The sequence below is a fragment of the Corvus hawaiiensis genome, chromosome 14 (genome assembly GCF_020740725.1).
Source record: "Corvus hawaiiensis isolate bCorHaw1 chromosome 14, bCorHaw1.pri.cur, whole genome shotgun sequence".
Classification (NCBI taxonomy): Eukaryota; Metazoa; Chordata; class Aves; order Passeriformes; family Corvidae; genus Corvus; species Corvus hawaiiensis.
Genome location: NC_063226.1, coordinates 4,003,440 through 4,016,908, shown reverse-complemented (window position 1 = coordinate 4,016,908; position 13,469 = coordinate 4,003,440). Strand labels below are relative to the sequence as shown.

The following is a 13,469-nucleotide window of genomic DNA, read 5'->3' as shown; positions in this document are numbered from 1 at the left end:
ATGAATGTAGCTCACTTATCAGCTTTATTTTGCCAGTAAAACTCTAATGAATCATTAGCTGCCACTGAAACCTGCACAAACCCCCCTGAATCTTAACTGTTCTAACCGAAAAGTTATTAAACCTTTGACCCAGAGGAAAATGGGACTAAACAGAAAAAGGTTTAAGCAGGCTGGAAGGGGTATATTGCTGAATATTATTCTGTAAAATAAATGAAAACTGCTATCAAACAGTCTCACTAAAATTCACCTTGGTGTGTTCTCTGGTCTCCTACAGTTCTAATGACCTACGAACACCAGGGAATAAAATACATAACATTCTCAGCTCACTAAACCCCCCAAAGCCTAGCTCTAACTCTCCAGAATTGTTACTTCTTAGCTTTGCAATTATCCTGCAGGAAATATTTCTGTAATTTCAAGGAGACTTTTGATTTCTGGAGAAATTTTCTGGTGGGATTTTTGAAATAATGATGTTTAGAGACTGGGAAATGTCCTGCAATGCCAAGTCCCACGCAGTGGCAGTGGGCAGGCACGACAGAGGTGTTGTTCAGCAGCAGAAAGTGGAGGCCTCAGGAAATGGTCCCTGGCAAAGTTGATGTTTAATGTGGATGGTGAAGGAAATTCAACGGAAAACATTTATCAGAAGCTTCCGTGCAGAGAGGAGATAAGGTTGTAGGGAAAAATGCAAATATTACTCAGCAGGCCAAGGGCAAAGGAAATAGGAAATGGGCTAGAGAGTTCTCTGAAATAATCTGTCACTGAAATGTGAGGAAACAGACTCGTGTCCTGCCTATCCTTCTATTTTAAAGCCTTCCACAAGTCAAGATCCTTTTGCAGCATTGTGCCATTATCTGAAAGTTGGCTACTTCCAATTTGAACTCCTTGAAGGTAGGATAAAAAGCTTAATTTGGGTCTTATCTTGACACTTCATTTGCATGTTTATTATTTGAGCCTTTGGAGTAACTCATAGGAAAGTCGTGAGCTTATCACGGAAACAATACATCTCAGAAATGCTGTAACCACTGACTTTGGGGCTTTTTACAGCTTGCACAGAAATGCTGAGGGTTCAGCCAAAATCTTTTAGGAATCTCAGAGGGACAGAGCACACCTCTGGGAGGGGTGTCACCTCTGAGCCTGCTGGGGCTGGGACAAGGGGTGGAGCAGAGCTTTTGGGAGCTGATGCAAGGAGGAAACCTCCTCCTCATCTGCAACACTGAACCTGAACAGGGATAGAAAAAGATAGTGCTCCGAACTCTGCATTTTTAACTTTGAAATACTCGACTATACAGGCACTAAATCTCAAGAATGCCTTCATTACAGGTAATGAAGATGCTTTTATGAGTGAAGACAAAATAGATGCTTATTAAAGTTTGATTATCGATGTTTTTATGATAATAACATTGCTCAAATGAACAGAACAGTAAGTCCTTACACAGAGGGATACACTAACAATCCTTCCTTCAGCCATATCTTGTATTCTCCACATTGATTAGAAAAACCCCTAACAACTTTCTCAAAGGTGAAAAAACTGATCTTAGAAATCATAACTGCAGCAATGAATGCTGCATTATCTTTTGAATTCCAGTTTCCTTGAGTTCTTATTCAATAAAATATTGCTGAAATTGTAGTAATTCCCTAGGTTTGACAGATGCTTTCCAGGCTTATCTGAAAACACAGCAGGAAAGAGAGAGAAGTGCATTTTATGGAATATTCCCAGTGTTTAATTCCAGATACCAGTAATATGAAACAATACTCTCTAGGTGCTTCAGCAGGAAAGAGAGGCCCCTCCAGAGGGTGATTTAGGACAACCAAATTAGAGCTGTTGTTGTGAATGGCACTCGGAAGGCTCGTGAAGCCAGGCAAAGTGAATCCTACAACGGATGGTATCAGGAGGATATAAAAGAAATGCAAGCCAGGAGAAGAAACAAAGGAGGAAAAGAATCAGTATGATTGCAATCTTGCACTCAACTGGGTGCTTGTCTTTGTCTGTCTGCTCTCCTGCCTCCATTGTTCACTCTCCGTATCTTTTCCTTCGCACCACTTTCTGTTTTAAACTACAGTACCTCATGTGTTCCTCACCACTTCCTAATTTATAATCCAGATAAATAAATGACTTCATCAAAAAGGATTCAACCAGACAGTGTACTCACATGGCTCAGTGCTTACAACATTTCTGAAGCAGGCTTTAGTTTATTGTAAATGAGCAGAGGAAGTGGATCTTACAAAGCGTCTCCTCAGTGAGGAAAAAACAGGTTAAAGGGATCTCATTCATAAAGCTTGATAACAAGAAGAATGGCAAAATGGCTGTGGCTGAGGCAGAGAAATTTGACAGTAAAATAATGCAAATGCAACAGAATTGAAGAGCAGGGTGCAAATGCAGAAGGAATTTCAACTTGGATTGGCTGAAAGAGAAAAGAACAAAGAAATGGCAGATTAGTCGGGAGATATGATCACATCAGAAGGTGTTAAAGATATTCTCAGGTATGCTCAGTGATAGAGATATTCTCGGCTTTGTTTTTATTTCTGTAATTCATTGTGCTTCCCTTTGCAACACTGGGGGGGCTGGGAGGAGTTCCAGCTGCGTGTGGCTGGAGCTCTGGGCACTCAGAGATCCTGCCTGGAGCAGAGGCTCCACGCTGGGCTGGGCACTCTTGGCTCTGGGACACACATCCCGAGGCAGCTCAGGAGCAGAGCTGAGAGCCCCCAGCCCTGACCCTGCCTGCTGCACACACTGGGGCTGCCCAGAGCACTGCAGTGGCTGCTTTTCCAGGTTCTTTTCCTTTGGAAGGAAAGCTGAGTGCACAATGGAGCGGGGCACCTCACAGTCCCCTCCTGGAGCGAAGCAGGATGCAGACACAAGACTGGAGAGCAGCATGGGGAGACACTGCCTCAAGGGCTGCTCTGAAGCTCAGATTCAGCAAGTGATGCCAACACGTGTCACAGCTCTGTTGTGAATGAAAAGGATGAATGAAAAGGATGCTGAAGTAATTTTTATACTGCACTTTTGATTTTTATTGGATAAGTCAAGTGGCTTGGCAGTGAAGAAGGAGTTAAAATAGGCAGAAGCTGTATACATGAAGAAAATAATCCAGTTACTTCCGAGATTCATGACTTTTCTATATAATTAGATAGTTCTACCCTTTTTTTAAGCAGTGGCTACGTTAAAGCTCTGTAGGTAGTGATGACAGCTGACTGAACATATGCCTGCATGAAGTGAGAGATCAGATCCAGTGAGATTTCTTTAGGAGAGTTCATTTCAGAAACCTCCACCACCTTGCTGGCAGCATCAATAAAAAGCACTGCTCTTGCCTAATTTGCTTATGCAGTAGACCTGATCCCCACTGGAGCACATTTGGAGAATAAGTTTGGGAATATCACAGGGAGGAAGAAGTTTGCAATCCTCTTGCTCTTCCTATAAATATTGCATGGATATTCAGAAGATTTAGATTCAATTGTAGAACAACCTGTCTGATTATTTTAATTTTTTTTAAAGTGGTTCATGATTTCTACTATTAAGTGTTGGTAGACATATTGTGCTGTCTACTGAAAACCAGCCAATATATTTATTGCTTTTTAATCCTAGGATCAAGAGGTTTAACTGTTTTTGTTAAAATCAAAACAATTTCAGACTGCAACAAGAACGTATTGCCTTCCCTCACACTGTCAAAAACTTACCAAGGAAAAAATATCCCCCAGAAAACTCTGCATAGAGCAAGATAATGCATCATTTTAAGTATGATTTTTTCAAACCATGTCTAATAAATATTCTGAACTCACAGGACCATACTCTGGGGCAGGAAAACAAGAACTAATGACTCTTGAGGAATCGACCATTTTCCATTTGGAAACTGCTTCTTAACACAGCTACAGCCATGCAAAGCAAGGTTCCTTAACACTCTGTCTCTTCTGATGAGACATAATTGATATCAGGCTATATGGGACACTCTGTAAATACAGAGGATAAAACCACTGTAAATACAGAAGATAAAATAGGCAGTGATGCCAGGATGTGTGAAACAGCTGAATCCACAGATGTCCTTTTTAGAGAGCAAAAACCAACTTACTGTGGGGCACAGAAAAGGTGAGTCATCCTTATCTAATACATACATGTATGAGAATATATAGCTATTATGAAATTATTATAAATATATAAGCTATTAAAAAATGGTTGCGGTACCACTTGGCCACAGAACATGCCTGGATAAAATAATCCTTATGGCCACTACGTGTTCAGCACCAGTGCTCAAAAGTTTGATGGGATGACTCTTCGAGTCAACCAGATAAGGCAGAATTTAATTGCTTGCCTACAACATCAAAAATAAAACTGCATAATTTGAAGTGTGCAGCACTTGAATGTTTTGCTCAGAAAAGGAGCAGGACTCTCTGCTTCTGTTTCACTTAAGAAATGTGAAGTCTTTACATAAAACCTTGTTTACTACGTTGGATAATTAGCTTGTCAAATATTAAGACAGTGTCAGTTCTGTTCCATTAGCTAGCTGAAGATACCATAAATTACATGGAAAATGTCCAAGGAATAATAATATCAAGGAACACCATCCCCTGGAGGAGTTTTCATGGTGTTTTTTTTCCTCTGTCTCACTGTATATCCTTTGCAGAGAATTTCTAGACAGAAAGGTCCCCAAATTTAGCCCACAGACTGGGGTGTAAATACCCAGAAGGGGAGATCAACTCCATCAAAGTCTGCATGTCATATTCTATTTACAACCAGATCCAAGTGTGTGAGGGTTGTTATAACATGATGCAGATGAGGCTCACTGAGCAAGGTCAATGGGATGGAAGAGCTGGCATCCCTCTCCCTTCCCCTCCCACAGCACATGGACACACATCTGCCAGAGCAGCAGAGTCTGGCTGTTGTTCCCTGTATGCAAATGCAGCTTAGCACCTTCTCTCAAACACTCTGGAGTGTTCTCCACAAATAACTGCACTATAAATAACCTGCAAAAATATGCACCAGGAAAAAAGGCAGGATCTCAAGGCAGCCGTCTGCTTGGTTCTGGTGAAACTCTAGGAGTTCTCAAATAGCAGGCTTACTCTCTGAACTGAGGAGTGGGATGGTTTTACTCTGTAACTCCATCTAAAGATGGCTGGATTGATACAAATAAAATCAGTAAACAAAGCATTATTAAAGGTTACAGCATTTTTAAGGCTCTTTGCAAATTTTACTGTGAAAAAATACCAATACTCATAAGCGAGTGGATTCAAAATCACTGAGAAAGGGATAAATTGCATTAACTGCAGCAGCTCTGTGAGTCCTTTTGGAGCAAACCTTTTGGATTTTGGGGTAAACCTGGATTGTCACAGTCTGCTTCATGGATCTTTGCAATTACAAGTGTAACAATTTAGAATCACAGAATAATTCAGGCTGGGGACATCCTCTGGAAGCCCTAGCCCATCTAGTCCAACCTTCTTGTTGGAGGCAGGGTCAACTATGAAATAGCTGATAGTTAAAATTAAATTTTAATAAAATAAGATCTACGAAGATTTATAACAGCAGAAACAATTTACTCCAATAAATACTTCCATATCAGATTTTCAATTAATAACATTTAATAATCATTGGCACACATTTACCAAAATTAGGGACAAGAATGTTTTCTCTAAAAAGATTGAAGGTTTTTTTTCCCATTTTTTCATACTTTCCCCAGTATCAGGATTGGGAACCAGTAGCCTACCTAGCTTGCAGTCTTTTAGAGGAAAACAGTGTGGGATCACATGAGGAATGGAGAATTTTATCTGCTCTTGACTGATCCAGACACTTATCCACAGAGTCTGGTCTAGCAATAATGGAGAAAATAGCTCGAAAATATCACACTTTGGATGTGGCCTGAAAAGACTGATAGAAGTTTCTAGCAGAGGGAAACGTTCTCCCTGTTCTTTGAACTACCTCAGGCCATGCTTTTGGGGGAGCAAAACAGTTTGTGACTCCCACAGACAACCTGGCCCACGAGTATTTGGTGTGGCTTTGCTGTCTGACAGGGTGAGGTACAAAGGAATGCCAACGCCTCCCAAACCCAGAAAAATCCAAAGAGAAAAGCAAACTGCAACGCAGATACTCTTTCAGCTTTTAGTTTGAGGGGTTTAAGGATCTTAACTTTATAAAAATGTTTTTAAAAAAAATCGAATACTAAAAACTGTAATTGTAATTCCAATACTCTCTTTCTGTTCCAGTTTTTGCTTTTTTTCCCTGTGCCTACTGTTCATGCTGTCAACACTTGTCTGGTTCATTTTGGTGTCTGAGAACTCTTAGAATTACAAAATAAATGTACTGTATCAAAAATCTTGAGACATGAAGACTTGTACAACAGCTTGTATTACACTACATCAAAATGGGAAAGAATATATGACACCGTTATCAGCTTGTGAGAGCGGATATCACACACAGAAAGGCTCTAGAGATCCCAGGAGAGGACTGAAGCTACTCCTGTAATCCAGCAAGCAACCTGTGTGCTGTAGGTGGGGAAGCAGGGAGCAGTGATAGGCAGAGATAATGGTGTAGAGCAGAGCAGATAATCCAGAGCAGATAAGTAATTTGTGGTGGCTGTAAGCACTTTTGCACCTGTGAGGAGAAACTCTGCAAGTAATTTGAAATATGATTAGATCCTGTTCTGATTTCCATTCTTGTTTTGGAAGGCACAATGAAAAAGAATCTTTTAAAAAAATTAGAAGTTTTTCCATATGTCACTTTTGAATGTTGGCTTGGTCCTTCTGTCCAAAATGCTTTTTCAGGTTTTGTACACATCCGTTCAGTGGGGCTTGGGTTAAACATGTTCCAGCGCCTCGTGGGGTGAAATTTGTAAGGATGCATCTATTTATTTCCTTTGCCCTAACTGGTTAGACTATTTCCTTTTTCTCAGAGTCCCACTAACTGCTCTTCATTCAGACTTTGCACAAACTCTTTCCACTCCACTGGCTCAGAACCTTGTCATCCCAAATCCCTCAGGACATCACTTCCCCGAGCACGCCCGGCTGTAGTGCTGTCACACCTTTCAATTTACTGCCTTTCTCTGTTTTCCTGCCTCATTCTCTCTATGGGTCCTGCAAAATTCTTCCTCCTTCCTGGCTGCTCCTCAGTGTGGATGAGCAGCTTGCAGAGGAGTAGAGCCAGGACAGAAACCCCACATTTTCTGCACCTTTGACAGTTTTACAAACCCCTGGCCATAGTAATGCATTTGGTGTGGGTGAAGTGAATGTGGAGTGATTGGCAATGAGCTGTGAGCTGTGACAGTCTTGGGAAGAAGAAACACTGTAAAGTTGAACAGAAGTAGAAAAGACATAAGAGGTAATTCTTACATAACCCTAGAATACTTCTGGAGGCTTTTTTTGAAACATGATTTCAGTAAATTTTTCAGTAAATTCTCTTTGCTGACAGCAATATTTTTATCGTTTGGAGCACAGCATTTATTATTCATCTTTTACTCAGTTATTCGGAGTTAGTTATTATTATTATGACTTATTCTAAGTTATTCATATTTGGGTATTTATTCATCTTGTATGGATTAGAGTCTTTCGCTAAGTGTTAATTAAGAATTTGAATATATCTCTTAGTTTCTGAAGCAGATATCCAGTACAAAACCTCTACTAAAGAAAGGAAAATCTGCCTGGTTTTAAAGAATAGCAGATCAAAGCTGCCTGAGAAAAGGAATGGTGTCTTGGAAGAGAACTAGGATTGCTTTCCAAAGGGCAGTCTTAATCCTTTCATATAATATTCATACATGGAAGTAAACTCAGGTCATGCTTCAAATAACTTATTTCAGAAATTAAGTCTTGAAGTCTAACTTGAGTATTTGCCTAAAAATAGTAAACACGTGACCACAAAAAGCTTAAAGCTGAATTCCTTTAAATCCTAATGCATTTTGGAGTATTATTTGAGAAGGTCAGAAAAAAAGGCCATGAAAATGAATTCAGTATTGCTGATATAGTTTGATGACAGATACTTTTTAATACACCAACTTCAAATAATTTTTGAACGTGACTTTAATGCACTAGAAAAGCTGTGCACAAGTTGAGATCTCTGACTATACAAAGGACAGAAGCTCATTTCTTTGGTGACAAACATCTTCAAGACTTACACAGAAGGACAGAACTGGACAGAAATGGTAAAACTGGAAAACATGGGAAATAAAACTATCTCTCCATTTCCATTTCTAGTAACATAAAATCTCCTCCTAGTTGAGGGATCGAATACGTAAGACATGCCATGATGTAACCTGCTTAAGCCAGTAAGTGTTTTAACAGCAAGTTAGGAGCAGTTATCCCCGATCCTGGATACCTATTCTCATCCTAAAACTGTTTTGTTAAGCCATTAGCTCTGTACATTCAAAGTCAGACAAAAGCTACAGCAATTGGAAAATGATAAAAATATAGCTGAGTTTCCTTATTCACTAAAAGAAGTAGAAGGAATCTATTTTATATGAAATTTACTTCCTTGTTATAATTTAGTGTTTGGAAACATCTTCATAAAGAAGATTTAAGTCCTGTATTGCTTAAATAGACACTGAAAATGATTTTGCTGGTATCCGTTACTGAATTGCTGAAAGAGAATTAACTTCCAAGAGGAATCAAACAGTTGGAGGCCTTATGTGAAAATCTAAGAAATAAGAAGTCAGTCATTCAAGGAACCATTTTCTCTCCATGTAAACATCTCAGTGATGCTTCTTTCAAATCTATTTTGTTTGAAGAAGTATTTCCTAGATAAGAAATAATTACTTGTCTTTCATCTGTTTGGTTCATCTGCTCTTTCGGTTAATTTCTCCATCATTTTAATTGACTGCCAGTACTCTTCCTGCTGAGGGAAGAATTAAGTCACAATAGATTTGTTAATGTTATAACTATATTTTAAGAGGTACCAATAGGTTTGTTATGAGTATTATGCTGTAACAGGAAAAGGGAGAGCTTATGTTTAAAGGGTTTGGAAAACTGATTGTTTAGAAACAAAAAATTTAATGTCCTCATGACACACAAGGCAGACCCAGGAAACAGCATTTGTGAAACCATTACTGGGTGTCCCATGGTTCCCCTCATCCCATCCCTGCCCCGCTCAGAGGGTTCATTACCATCACTCAGAATTAATGCCTCAGCTCACAGCACACAGTGTGCTGCACACGAGGCTCTGGGAGCAGCTCGTGGCTGGGATAACAAATCCAGCCCTTCAGCTGCTCCTGTTTGCGGTGCAAACGCGGCCCAGCTGTGCCTCACCTTGGCACAACAGCAGTCTGAACCTCATCGTGTCCCTTGGGGAGCTTTTTCCCCAAAACGTGCTCCTGCCTGTGTGTAGCTGGCAGGGTTTCTGTACCTCCCCCAGCCCGGGCTGCTTTGGAAGCCAGGCAGATGCGTGTCCCTGTTCAGCAGCTCGAGGTGCTCTGTGCTTCTTACAGCCATTGCTGCCCCAGCTCCTTCTCCCCAAAGGCTCCACACCATCTTCCTGACCACTTGCTTGGGAGAATTTTCTCCTTCCTCCAATTTTTTTCTAAGCAGCTTCGTGGAGTTGTTTCTGAACTGATGGCACTGATCTGTAATAGAGACGCTTCAAACAAGTTTCATTGGACAGACTTTGCACCAAAATCTTACACAACAGCCTCACCACTGTGTTGGAACAAAGCACAAACCCGGCAACAACTACTCTGCAACCTATTGTGCACTATTCACCTTTGATCTTGGAATAGCTCCCTCACTGTTTTTAATTTCGTGGGCTAAGTAAATGCCAGCCCATATGCCCATGAGATTTATGCCCAGAGAGAGCCCCAGTGTTGGAATAAAAACTATTTATCAGAGAGCAAAAAACCTGTTCCATGGACCATGTTTTTGTCACCTATCCATTTTGGTACAAAAAAATTCCAAAAACTCTGTGTCTGGTGAATTGGAAAGGGCATGAAAAGTGCAATAATGAGTCCTGTGAGCACAGGGCTGCTTCAGGAATGGGAATTGGTTCTGATTGGAAATTTTAAGTATTTCTTGAACAAGGTCCATACAAAAATTTTCCATTTGAAAATACCAGTCTCTCAAGCCACAAGCAACAAACCCTATTCCCTTCTAAGGAATCTAATGACAACAGTAACCACAATTATCATCCTGCAGCCGGCTGAAATTGGATCTCTTTACACCACAGAACAGATAAATGGTTTGCAACAGCAGCATTAATTCTAACCCCCCTTCCTAATTTACATAAAGAAATTAATATTCTGAAAGAATAGTCTCTGGTGTATTGGTGGGAATATAATTAACAAAATCAAGACAGTATTTACATGAGTATTTGTTTTGATAAACAACAAAATGTGCCGAAGACAATTTTTGGGAATAAATTGGTATTTGTTTCTTTTATAGATGGCATGAGTTGGCCTAAAAGCTTGATTTTCATTCAGGATTTTAATTACAGCCATAGCAAAAAATGCTTGCAAATTCTGACAATAGTTGTCGAGTTTTTTAGTCTTGTTTTTTAGTCTTAATCACTCCTCCCTCACTGTGGAGAATATATTTTTAAAAGTATTTATTGCTTCAGCAGCAATTCACCCTGGAGTACAGGACATCCATCAGGAAGATCAATAAAATCTCAGCCGTAAGGGGTTTGGCCAAGGCTGACTAGCATATAAACCACAGATGATGCTCAAAACCTAAACTGAAAACCAAATGTAACTTTAAAAACTCTCAGGGTAAAAACACTGCCTCTAAAATCCTATCTGCTTTTAGCCCTGTGGGGGACCAGTGGGTTTCTATTCCTGAAAAGCAACAAAAGGCTCTCATTTTCTCAGACAAACCCACAGAAATGTGTCACAGCCATGACTCTTTTTGGGTGCTTTAAAGGTCTTTTTTTGGCTGGCATCTATAATGATAATAATTTTCATTACTGTTTGTTCTATATCAAAAACTGCTGAAGTTTAACAGTCTCTACTTAAAGTACATTCATAATTAATTTTCTAGCACTTGATACATTTTAACTGTGCTTACAGCACTAATCCTTGAACTCAGCTGAAAGGCATAAAAAATAACAGGATTTCTACTGTACTCCAAGCCATTCCATTTGCCATCCTTCTGTATCATTCTGGAACAATGGCTGGAACAATGATGCTATAACCACAAAATGAAGTATAAAGGCTGTTTCTGGAGTCAAGGAGGGAAGGATTTAAAAAAACCCAAAGAAATCTGTGATATTTCCTTTGCTGTTTTTTGTGGTTTTTTAAAGTTACATATGACTCATTTCTTGCTTTAATATCCATATTATTGAGGTTGTGCATAAACCCTTATACTCAATCTAATTACCTTTTTTTGCCAGAGCGTGCATTTATAAGGTGTACATGGTTCACACCCAGGGATTTCAGAACTACAAGGCCCATTTTTTTATACAAGAATTCAACATGTGTTTGGTTGGGTTTTTTTGCTCTGCACAGAGAAATCTGGTGTGGGTTCCTCTTTTCACTCCATAAATTCAGTCTGAAATTAGATAGAAATGCAAGACTTGCTCATTTCCCTGTGTTCTCACACTCTTTTTTGTCTGTTTTATGCTGGCCTGCTCATGGTTCTTGTTGTATTTAAGTTTACAAAGCAGTGAGTGACTGCAGAGCAGGGTGAGCCACGGGGAGAGCAGCAGGCTGGGCACTGAGGGGACACCAGAGCTTTCTTCTCTCAGTGACCACAGTCAGGTATCAGGAAATCCTGCAACAACAGAGCCAACACAGCTGAACATCCCCTGAGTTAATATTTTCTGGAGGGGGATAATTTTTACATTTTTATGAGGTTATGATCATAACCCAGGATCTCTCTCCTGGGCAGACACACACGACTCAGAGCCCATCATTCCACCAGAGCGTGGTTTGACATTTCTCTGTATGGAACCTCGGGGGCCTTTTTATTGCCCAGTTGCTGAACTTTGCTGACTTTTTGTTCAAATCTACAATTCTTCACTGCCAGGGCCTGAGTGTGATAATCTGCTGCTCAGTCTCATCAGGAAATGTTAACAACTTGTAATTCAGGTCCTTTTCCCAGATGCTATAAATATGCTGGACAGCAAAGTTCCAACCTCCAAACCTTATATAACTACTAATAAATTCCCTCAAGGTTAAAGATGAGCTTGCACTCCTACCTCGTTTTGCACTTTAGCCAATTATTTTTCCTCTTATGTACCTTCCTTGTTGCATATCACAGGATATGCAGATGAGGAAATATCCTGGTGAAACACTTGCAAACAGGCAGCAGGAGCTGTAAACCCAGAGGTCCAATAATTATTGGTGCTTGTGTGCGTGCTCCATGTAAGGATAAAATGGGTAATCAATCAGAAACTGCGATGCATGACAGATGAGAGCAGATAAGAAAAGGGACATGAAGAGTTGTAGCTTGGCTCCTCTGGTTATAGAACAAAGATAAGACTTTCAATGCTGCTCATCAGTCACACCATAATTCCTGCCACCTCAGATGCAACATCAGATAAATGTATTTCCATAGCAAATCCTTTTTTGAATCAGATCCTGGTTTTGTTTTTTTTTTTTAAAAGCCTACCTAGGCCTTTCCTTGAAAACTATTCTGGAAAGAACTGCCATATTTGAGCATATATTTTAATGACAGTTAATACTGACATCTAGATACTTTTTAGGACTACAAATAGAGGTGTTTTCAGTGCTGTGATGACCCATATGGGACTAAAGGCTGTATTAATTCACTACCAAGTGATTTTGGGAGCATCTTAGAACAGTCAAACCCATCTAGAATTGTTTTTTTTCCCCTGGGGTGTTCTAGAAAGTTGAGTTGTTCCCTTCCTAGGGAGACAACAGTCATTATTTCTTTTCCTCTTTGGCCCTTACTCTCTGTTGAAATTCCCATGAGCAGTCAACAGCAAGTTTCTTTCCTTTTAGACATCTTTCCTAAACCTCAATGTCAGCTTCCATTCAGACATTAATTTTGAAGAAATTGTTATCCTCTGCATTTTTACCCCAAATGATATTATTTGTATTTAAAACATATTTGTATGTCAAAACTCCAACAAGGAATCCCTGCTCTATAATGAGATCTTTTCTAAGATGTCAGTACTCATTAGTGCTTCAGTAAAGACACTGGTGCTGTTATCACAGTTTGAAGTGATAGTGCTTTTGCTAGAATTTGATTATTTAAAAAGTCTCCTTTGCTGATATTCTCTGTTTCTCTGTTAATGTTCTCTGGCTTGGAGGCATTCAAGGACACTTGCTCGAATCAAGTATCTAAATAAGAACAATATTCTCAGTTTGCCCCTTGACATTCATGTGAACAGGGTTAGGTTCCCATAGCTGAATTTGTAGGAAAAACTGATGGTTAGAGCTTTTGGCTTTAAGATGAAACCCTTCCTACGGAAATATAAAACCTGCTGCTTCTACTTTCAACCAGTATTTAATTCTTGTACCTTTCAGTCAGTTCCCACACCATCATGTGTGCAAATGAAATGCAGCTTACACATGTAATGGAATTAACATGAAACCCTCATCAAATAAAGA

The 13,469-nt window shown here is 39.7% G+C and overlaps 1 protein-coding gene across 3 annotated transcripts in view; it reads left to right on the top strand.

The window, feature by feature from the left end:
• The first annotated feature begins 745 nt into the window (after positions 1-745).
• KLHL4 (kelch like family member 4) overlaps positions 746-13,469 on the top strand; it is a 76,729-nt gene continuing 64,005 nt past the window's right edge. The window contains exon 1 of one of the 3 annotated variants that reach the window (XM_048318895.1): positions 746-885. Coding sequence is in view for 1 of the 3 variants with exons in the window: in XM_048318892.1 (XP_048174849.1) it covers positions 3,997-4,078 (82 nt within the window). In the remaining 2 variants the exon portion in view is untranslated. Of the gene's footprint in view, positions 886-2,998; positions 4,079-13,469 lie in introns of those variants that run through there. The other 2 variants (XM_048318894.1, XM_048318892.1) reach the window with 2 other exon arrangements.